This window comes from Cydia fagiglandana, chromosome 21 (genome assembly GCF_963556715.1).
Source record: "Cydia fagiglandana chromosome 21, ilCydFagi1.1, whole genome shotgun sequence".
NCBI lineage: Eukaryota > Metazoa > Arthropoda > Insecta > Lepidoptera > Tortricidae > Cydia > Cydia fagiglandana.
Window position 1 is genome coordinate 8,775,409 of NC_085952.1, and position 11,023 is coordinate 8,786,431.

General features: G+C 36.6%; 1 protein-coding gene across 1 annotated transcript; it reads right to left on the reverse strand.

Moving 5' to 3' along the window:
- Positions 1 to 3,108: 3,108 nt before the first annotated feature.
- Positions 3,109 to 9,451, reverse strand: LOC134675318 (pro-corazonin-like). The gene is made up of 2 exons (XM_063533524.1): positions 9,231 to 9,451; positions 3,109 to 3,985 (listed from the first exon to the last, which is right to left on the reverse strand). The coding sequence occupies exons 1-2, from the start codon at positions 9,447 to 9,449 to the stop codon at positions 3,893 to 3,895; spliced, it is 312 nt and encodes a 103-aa protein (XP_063389594.1). The 5' UTR covers positions 9,450 to 9,451; the 3' UTR covers positions 3,109 to 3,892.
- Positions 9,452 to 11,023: the final 1,572 nt, after the last annotated feature.

The following is an 11,023-nucleotide window of genomic DNA, read 5'->3' on the forward strand; positions in this document are numbered from 1 at the left end:
TTTAGTGAAATAATTGTATTAGGTAGGAGTGCAGCAGTGCGGCGGAGGTATAGTTATATCCCTAGGGATATAGTTATATGCCGTATAATACTTTTTAGCAATATTACGTAAAAGTACAGGTCGATTCACGAAAGCTGGCGCGAGATTTCTACAGAGTGACAGCTATTTTCATTGAAATTCTGTCAAATCTCGCGCCAGCTTTCGTGAATCGATCGCAATGCCTCATAAACCCTTAAAAATAGCAGCATGAAAATATATATAATAGTTATCTTACTAGGAATATGATTATAATACGGCATATAACTATATCCCTAGGGATATAACTAAACCTCCGCCGCACTGCCGCACTCCTAATACCTACAATTACTATCTTACTAGGAATATGATTATAATACGTAGTTACGTACTATACGGCATATAACTATATCCCTAGGGATATAACTATACCTCCGCCGCACCGCTGCACTCCTACTTACAATTATTTCACTAAACTTAATCCAGTAATATAACTATATCACTAAACTAAAGCCGTATTATAGTTATATACCTAGTAGAAAGTAATGAATCGCTTTCGTATAACTATGTTACGTCATATAATTATATCCCTAGGGTTATAACTATATAACGGCTATATCTATCTTACTGCGACATATATATTATGATTTTTATAAGGGTATTTCGTTTAACATACGAAAGGACTATGCGTCAAAATTGTATTTCTCTGTACTTCATTTCGTTCTATGGGCACCAAGCGGAATTCCATTGCAGAACAGAGATACTGGTATTTTAGTCAAAATGTCGTCACCCTTATTACCTAGGCAATAGAAAAATACCCGGCGGTGCGCGAACATCTACCCTGCAGCAATTAATTTACTTACTTGGACCCTATTGCCTAGGTAATAAGGGTGACGACATTTTGGCTAAAATACCAATATCTCAGTTCTGCAATGGAATTTCGCTTGGTGCCCATAGAACGAAATGAAGTACAGAGAAATACCTATCTAATGACCTAACTCTCAACTCTGTTGGTTTTGGGGCAAGGCTCCATACAAAGTTGCCTATGGTCCTTTTCGTCAACCCCTACAAAATTGGTAATAAATTCAAGACCCGGTCCCAATAAAGAAGCTATTTCACAAAAACTACTTACCTCTACAATAATTCTTTGAATTTAAACTAACATCAAAAAAACTGAATCAAGAACAATTAAAATTATTTTATTTCTTGTACATTGAAGTAAAAATTGTCATATTAATATTACTAAAGGTGGTTGGTGTGTCTGGATTCTGGAAATGTTAAACCTCTCTTGGTTCACCGCGTTAAAGAAATGTACTTAAATAAATAACAGTAATCAGTTGTTAGATTGAAAAAATTTAAAAGAGAATAACATTAAAATATAGGTAAGTATATCGATATCGTTCTAAACGACAACGCCCCATCCCTAACAAGTTAATTTGATACGAGCAGAACCCGAGCAAAGTTACTAAACGATGCTGAGTCTCGGGTCGTTCGCGATCCTCGTTTAAGACTGTTGGAGCAATTTCGCTCAGTGTTTGTACCGGTCTTAGTTTCGGTACATTTGGTCAACATTAAGGGGTTGAGAGTTTACAACTGTGGGAATTAATAGTTTGTGCATAATGTTGATGGTACTTAAATTAGCTAATAGGTAACAGGCTATTTTCTGTTAGTTAAGAATAATAAAAACAAGCAATTAAAATTATTTGCCTGGTTGGACTGTGTCATATACCTATCCGTAGGAACAAAAATAATTTGCTTTTCAGCCGTACTAAATAAACACAAGTGTGGATATAATACGTTTTCAATAAAATAGCATCCGGTCACAGCATAAAATAATAGTAGTACCGGAATAAAACTTAAAGCATTAATTAGAATATACTTGCATACACTGCCATCTTTCAGTAGTGCAAAAAACTAAACTCAAGCCTTGATATCTGCGCCCTCTGTTGTCGAGTAGCAGTAGCGCTTTGAACCATAGTAGAGAAGGGAACATTTTAAACCCTACTGATTCTATAGTATGGTAGGCGACATTATATTTTACCATTTGTTGGATAGATGGCGCTATTATTAAAATTTGTGTCTATTCTTAAGTTCGTGTCTGTCTGCCGAGCATGTTATTAATCGCCATAAAAATGAAACATCCAGGAATACAAATCAACTGGTGTTAACCAACAAACATTCATAACCATCCATACAGATCACCACAATGCATAGACCTAGGTTTCATATTTCAGTGCCACAATGTAAAGTTATTTACCACTGACTCTCTAAAAATAATACGAATTACTTACTAGATTCTGCCCACGACTTCGTTTGTGTGAAATGGGCCTTCCCGGGCCTCAAAATATCTCTCATAGATTAGTATATGTTATGATATCTCTATACTGATCAGTTTAGAACAGCGGTCGGCAACCAGCGGCCCGCGAACCTCTCACTTGCGGCCCGCGAGCCTCCCTGACTACTTTGTATGTAATATTTACAAATGACAATGTCTGATAAAGACATAAATATTAACAAAGTGCGGCCCGCGTCCACTTCGTTAACTGCTATGTGGCCCTTGGCTGCTAAAAGGTTGCCGACCGCTGGTTTAGAACTTCATCTGAATCGAGGGGCTACCGCGAAAACCGAAATTTGCTATTAGCGGGGATCTTTCTCTTTTAGGTACCTACTCCAATGAAGGCGTAATTAGAGTGACAGAGAAAGATGCCCGCAATTTGCGAATTTCGATTTTCGCGGTAGTAGCCCAGTTCAATTGTGCGTGAAGAGGTAATTAACTGACAGACAGAGTTATTACTTTCGCATTTGTAATATTAGTAGGGTTTAGTGCCTAGTTTTAGTCTGTCAAAATATTTTTTAAGAATTACCTACTTTTTTTTTACATTTTCATTAATGAAAGGAAAAAAAGAGGAAATTCGTTAATAGTAGGATTAAAAAAAATACCACAGTATTAACACATATTTTATTGTGAAATATGTATTGTTGTCAACACTTTTAAAATATATATTTACCTACATTAATTTTCATTATAATTATCTCTTTTTAATTTTCTTTTAATTACAATGACATCCAGTAAAATATTTGTATTTTAACAAAATAACAACACAACAATTTTATTTTTCTTAGGTCTATTAAATATAAATAGCATCCACATATCCAGCCCTACATGGGATGCTATAAAATCTTATAAATAGGTACAAATATTAATATTTTACATATAAAATTTGAGATCTTAGGGACACGGTAGTGTACAAGCCAAGCGAGTGATGCCTTATAACTTATAAGCCATTTTTATCGTTCTTGATAAAGTTATGTCAGCTGTTACAATGTTTAATAATACATAATAATATTATACATAATATAGCTGGTGAAGCAAATCTTGTCAGTAGAAAAAGGAGCGAATTTCAAATTTCCTATAGGACGATAACCCTTTGCGCCTACATTTTTTAAATTTGCCGCCTTTTTCTACTGACAAGATTTGCTTGATCATCTATAATCATAATGTTATAGACAATTTGAAGATATAAGTGAATTTCTTTGTACACGTTTTTTAATACAAAAACATCGAATATCATATTTCACATAAAGCGCCTTAGACAGGGCTGCACTGCAGGGTAAAGTGATTATTTATAAAAAATATTATCCCAAACATTATAATATATGTAGTTCAATTACTATACATCATTCCATTGCAAGGGTAGGTACATGTATTTGAGATGATACCATAGCAGTAAAAAAACAAAAAAAAAAAAACACAGGCAGGCAGGTTAAAAATACGACAGGTACACTAGATTTTTCGCGACCGACGAATTAACTAATCCTGAGCTTATAAAAATTAACATTATCTTAGCTGTCGTCTGTAATTTTCTGTGTTGGATCTTCAAAGAAAGCTATCAAACAGGGGGTCTTGGCGTTCGTTCTTGTAGCGTTTGGGGGCTTCGTCGTCTTCAGGGTAGTCACACGGGAGGAGTAGCTGCGAGAAATAATAACATTTTAGAAAAACAAACATACTCTACTCTGGAAAACCCATTTGTGGCGTTCCACGGGAAAAGGTACCTTATGGCGGCTGGCGGTTACGTCGCATAACACCGCATTAGTATTGGAGCGGCGTTAATAATAGCATAAGCGCCAACCGCCATAAGGTACTTTTCCCCGTGGGATGTCATATTTTGTCAGTTAAAAAGAAGCGAAATTCAATTTTTTTATGGGAGGACAACCCTTCGCGTCATATTTTTTTAAATTTGCCGCTTTTTTCTACTGACAGAAATGACTTGCCAAACTATACTTCTATTTGATTCTTGTAGCTTCATTTTAACTAGGGATGTTGATAATTCATTCTGAACTTGGCGGTGGTTTTGATGTGCACAAGGATAACACGCAGGCAAATTCTTATTGTGCTAATAGGTTATGAATTTGATCTGGATCAAGACAAGTTTAATTCTTATTTGTTTCTAAAAAGATGAATACAATGATAAAACCTTTTTTGGTGCCCTTTGGCGACTAGAGGTATAATATAGATAGACTTAGACCAAGAAAAGTATGTAGCGATTTTGATACCCCACGCCGTGCAAATGTTATTTATAATTCATAATTTCATAGACGTTTGACGTTTAAAATAACACTTGCACTGCGTGGACTATCAAAATAGCTGCAGACTTTGTTCTAACTGTAGGTACATTATTCTCAACATGATTCCATCGGGTCAGGTGTTATACTCGTAAATACCGACATTGTTTAAAATTGACACGTGTGACAGTTCGCCCTGTTAGGCAACTACTTTTTATATTTTTTATAGTTTTCCTCGTTTGCTTACGTCTTACATACGTGAGACGTGAGAATGGGACATTATTATTGGACGTTGTTAAAAAAATAAAAATTCGTAAGTGCGTATAGTGACGTCAGTTCTACTTGATCAAACTATTTTCGTCTTTGTAACACATGCCAGGAATAATATGAACCCAAACTCAATTTTAATACCTACATAGATTAATTTATGTAGGTATATCGAATATTAGAATGCTGAAAATAATATTTCGTGATTGTAAATATGCTAAACAAATTGATTAAAAAATAAGTTCAAAAACTAAAACCCGACTACTGCAAATCGCGCTCTAAAAAGTATGAAACAAGATAGAATTATTATCTAAAAATTATCGAACAGGAAATATTATAAATGTTACCATTTTTTTAAATAAAAAATACAACGTAATATTATTTACTATTTTTTTAAATATATTGACAGATATTCAGAGGATCGCCGTGGTCGTATGCCACGATTATAAACTTTAAGGTAAAGTGGCATACGACCACGGCTATCCTCTGAATCTCTGTAAATATATTTAAAAAAATAGTAAATTAATTTTGGGGTCATGATTTCGTTGCTAACTATTTGAAGTCACTTGATATTACTTTTGCGAGGGCGTCCGCAGTACAGAAATGCATGAAGAGTGCCGCATATATCGGGCTACGCCCGACTCCTTTGGTATAAAGGCGTCTTTGGAACGCGTACGTCGGGCTACGCCCGACTCTTTCAGTATGAGGTCGCCTTCGGCGCCCGGCTTTGGAACGCGTACGTCGGGCTACACCCGACTCTTTTGGTATGAGGGCGCCGAAGGCTCCCGGCTTTGGAACGCGTACAGCGAGCCTCGTACATCGGGCTGCGCCCGACCCTTTAGTATGAGGGTGCCAAAGGCTTTGGAAAGCGTACAGCGTGTCTCGTACTCGGGCTACGTCCGACTCTTTTATTATGAAATAAAAAATAAAATAAATAAATAAATAAATCATTTATTCAGGTGAAATAAACCCTATTTTAAAGATGTTTTTCTTCTGCCAAACTGCAGGGCAGTTTGTTGGCAGAGGGAACTCCCTTAAACATAGATGGGTAGACTTAGCTAATTGCCTAATTAATTGTTAACTTATTTAGGTACATCTTATTGCTTATGCTGGTAACTTTAACTTAATTTTGTTTAATAAAAACCTTTTCATTTTACCTTTAAACATCCTAGCTGATTTACATTCCCTTATTTCATACGGTATTTCATTATACAATTTTGGGATCAAGTACTTCCTACTTCTTTTTCCATAATAATTTTTTCCACATGACGGAACCTCTAACATTTTTTTACTGATTGTTCTCGTGAACCTAGCGTGATTTATATAGATTTTAAATTCATCTTTATTGAACTGCTCTAATGCCAGCAACATCCCTACTTCCTCATGGACTGGCAACATACGGCATTCCACAAATAATTCCTCATAATCACTTTTTTTACAGCGATTCTTAGTTTTTTTGTCCACTAATAGTTTCATAAAGCGTATCTGTAATGATTTAATCTTGTCCAAATAAGTTTTGAAAGTCCTACCATAGCATGCCAGTCCATAAGAAAACAGAGAATCTGCCAGTGCATAATATAATGTAAACATCGTGGCCCTATCCAATACATATTTTAACTGGTGAAGTTTTACTAGTACTATTCTTAATTTGTCACATAATTTATTGATATGATTTCTCCAAGAAAAATTGTAATCTATTAATAAGCCCAAATATCTATACTCTGATACAACCTCGATGCTGTCACATTCACAATGCTGCGGCCCACTGTGCAGGCACTCATACGTGTGGCCAACTATGCGTGGCGGTCGGTTAACTTGTCTACTGTACGGGGATCGCACGTGCATACATTTGGTTTTATTTATGTTGATAACAATTCCATTGTCATGTGCCCATTTAATGATGTTGGTAAAATCCTCTTGTATTTTATTTTCTATAACCGACAAGTCTTTATCCGCATACAGTAGACAAGTGTCGTCCGCGTACATATATATGTGACAGTTTTGGACCACATTACACATACTATTGACATGCATAATATAGCCGACGGGACCGAACACGGAGCCGGTCGGCACGCCGCACTCGACGTGCGCAGGCGCGCCGCACACGCCGTCAACGACCGTCTGGAGGGTTCTGTCCGTAAGGTATGCGCGCAGCCACCTGCTCAACGGACCCGCGACGCCACACTCCTCCATAGCTTGAAGCAGCTGGTGGTGCCCCAAAGTATCAAAAGCTTTTTTGAAGTCTATATAGACCACCACCACCTGCTTCTTGAAGGGCGCCTTCGGCGCCCGGCTTTAGAATGCGTACAGCGTACCCCGTACGTCGGGCTACGCCCGACTCTTATAGTATGAGGGCGCCGAAGGCGCCCCGCTTTGCAACGCCTACAGCGAGCTTCGTACGTACAGCGTGCCTCGTACGTCTCTTGTGGGGCTGTTTCCTACATTTTGGCTGATCTGGACTTCTATACCTATTCACTTAATAAAATATTGCAGATCATTAAAAAACACCATGTTTATAGTGGCCAAACAAATTTATTTTGTCAAAAACCTTCTTGTATCGCCTTAATCGGCTAATACGCGGATAGAATCCAGAGCGCTTGTAGATTCGTAGTTCGAATTACCTACCCGATAAATTAATGTTTTATCGGGTTCATGTAAGCAAAGCCGGGTGCAAAAGCTAACAATATGTATATATTTGAAATGTGCTAATTGAGCTCTTTCAAATGATATACAACACGTCATCATTACTTATTTTTATTTTTTTGGTTCGTGACTTTATGACCTCTAGAGGGCGCCGTATTCATTTTTTTGTGACGTCATATAGCCTATAACCAGCGGACGCTTAAGACGATTCGAATGACATATCGTTTGTCAAATTATAATGCGTACTTTAGGAGTTCTGAGGGAACAAATGAACATACATACATACATACCCACATACATACCGGTCAAAATCATAACCCTCCTTTTGCGTTGCCGTAGTCGGGTAAAAATAATGAAAATATAATAAAACAATGCCCAATATCACAAGACTGCAAACGCCAATCGGAGCGCGTTACGTCACGGAGTGAGAAACAACCACTTTGTTATGTATGTATGTCACATGATTGCACATAAACAGGTTTACATAAAACGGACATACAAAAATAAAAATGTTATGAACAAAGGCGAACTTATCCCTAAAAGGGTTCTCTTCCACCTAATAACCTTTGATAAAATGTGAAAGGATCAAACACTAACAGGTGAAAGACAATTTAATATACAGGGTGGAAAGATAAGTCGGGCCCTGCAGGGAAACTACCTTAAATCCTTATGCTGGCTCATTTTACTTAAAGGAGACATTCCTTTATTTTTTAATAGAAACAAAACTGCATTCAAAGAATTTTATTTTTTTCTTCAATTTGGCTTGTCTAAAAAAATCTTAAGTACTAAATATTTATTTATTTATTTAATCTTTATTGCACAAAAGAAACCTATATACCTTACTTATAGTACAAAAGGCGGACTTAATGCCATAAGGCATTCTCTACCAATATAAATATTAGATTTTTTGGATATTTTGTACGACAGACGAGTGTAAGACCTAATGTTTCTTGGAGAAATGTTATCATTAACATTAACAGTATCGACTAGTAGAATAAAATTGTGAGTTTTTATTTTTTGGAATTTTTAGTCGGTTTGAGTCCCGGGCTAGACAAGCGAGTTTTAGAAAATCTTTGAATGCAGTTTTGTTTCTTTTTAGAAATAAAGGAATGTCTCCTTTAAGTAAAATGAGCCAGCTTAAGGATTTAAGGTAGTTTCCTTCCAGGGCCCGACTTATTTTTCCACCCTGTAGACAAATAGCAATATGAGAATTTTGGATACATATAAAGGAAGACGAGAGCATGCAGTACTGGTTTTCTCTTGACTTATGAGAAAACCAGTACTGCATGCAGTGCTGTTATGGTGTGAGAAACAACCAATTTTCTAAAGTCTATAAAGTTACTCGCTCACTCGCTGACTTTCCTTCCAGCACCTACTTCACCTTGCTCAATTGTCACGAGCTTAGGATCTCCAAATTCCCTGGCTGGTTTCCCTCGTCCCTCTTGACATGAGACCTCTTACCATTAAATTAACCCTGGGAGTACTTGAGGACTTTTAGCAGTAAGGTGACTAGGTCAAGAAGGAAGATGAAGGAATCTTTTGTACAAAAACCTACTCGGTCACTCGGTGGCTATCCATCTATCACAAGCTCAGGATCTACTCCAAGTACTCTGCCAGGTTTCCCTCGTCCCTCTTTGGAGCCTTCTTACCATTAGAACAACCTTGGGAGTACTTGAGGACTTTTAGCAGTAAGTGACTAGGGTAAGAAGGAAGGTGAAGGAATGTTCTGTCTAAAAACTTACTCGCTCACTCGCTGGCTTTCCTTCCAGCACATATTTCAGCTTGCTTATCTGGCACGGGCTCAGAATCTTCTCCAGATTCCCTGCCAGGTTTCCCTCGTCCCTCTTCTGCGCCCGCTTCCCGTTGGTCCAGCCCCGAGAGTACTGGAAAGTCTGCGCAGCCACGGTGGAGAAGGTCACGAAGATCAGGAGCAGGGTTGAGGCTTTGATGTTGGACCCCATGGTTGGCTGGAAAAGAAGGGTTAAACATTTTTTTAACCTAGTCAAAATACAAATGCAATAAGGGTTGGAATTAACATAAATTTGAACACAAAATACAAATTTTTTCCCATAACTAGAATTATAATGACAAAAGGCCATAGTCAGTTTTCCATACTAAGTTGGTCCTTAAATCAATTTGATTCGGGTTTTTTTTGTGAGTACCTTTAAATATATACTTTTGCTATTTTGAGTACGTTAAAGGGGTAAAAATATGTTTTTATCCGCCGACATAGTGAGTACCTACTTTAATGCTGACTTTTATTTAAGTTAAGAGGGTGCCCCTTAATACGCCTAACATTAATTGTCATAATATGAATTCGCATAACAGATTTGGCATAAAATAATTGTTCATAACATTGAACAGGCATAATAATAAAAAAGCATAACACTTATTGCGCATAATAATGACTACGCATAATTTAAATATGCATAACATTATTAACTATAACTTTAACTGTCATAAAATGAATTAGCATAATTTTATAAAGCGAGCGTATTAAATGGATCAGGGCAAAACCAACTTACCCAACTCGGTTAGGTTAGGTTCAGATGGCCTTAGCCTTCGATTGTTCCGATAGGTTTTATTATAACAGTCTGATAATAGATATATTCACATCCTGATTAACTCCTCAGATCTATTAAATAAATATAATAATATATACAATCAAAATTACATTTGTCAGTACCTCTAACTGGTAAATAGAACCTATACCTATAAAACGGTAGGATGGAAAAAACCATCCAAACGAAATTTTAATTTTTCTTCCTTTTATATTTATACCATTTAATAATTATGCAAAATAACGTTATGCTTATTACATTTATCCTAAGTCATCGTTATGACAATATACGTTATGCGCATTAACATTATGCGTACTCAGTTATGCGAAATAATGTTATGCGATTTAAAAGTTATGCGTAATCTATGTTATGCTAATTTGAATTAGGAGTTTTACGTTATGCGAATTAATATAGACCCAAGTTAAGAACCTAATAGTTCCCAACTTAGTAAAATATTCATTAGCGAAGACATTTTCGCTGCACATGTAAGGATTAATAATAATAACTAAACGTTAATTTGCGTTACTTTTCAAATGTTTTATGTTTAGCTGGCAAACAACAATTTTAACCTTTTGGACGCCAAACGGCGCATCCATTTACCGTGCCACTGACGCCACGGGGGTAAAATTTAGTTTTCTGAATAAATAATGCCAACCGACAACCTAAAAGTGGGGTGTTTTTCAGTAGATTTTCATCAAAAAACGATCGACGTCTAATGCCGTCTTTGGCGTCGTTGTCACGATTTTGCGTTGGCGTCAATTGCCGTCTGTGGCGTTCAAAAGGTTAAAAACCTAACATAATACTCCTGTATTATAATATTCATAAAAAATTAAACAGAAAAAGTCAATCATCCGAAACAACCAACGATAACCGAATCAACACCAAAATTCTATCAGCTTACCTTTCAAGTCCTTCAAGGAAATAAAAATACTCTAAATACACACTGCCATTTTCGACCTGAAGGACAGTCGAAG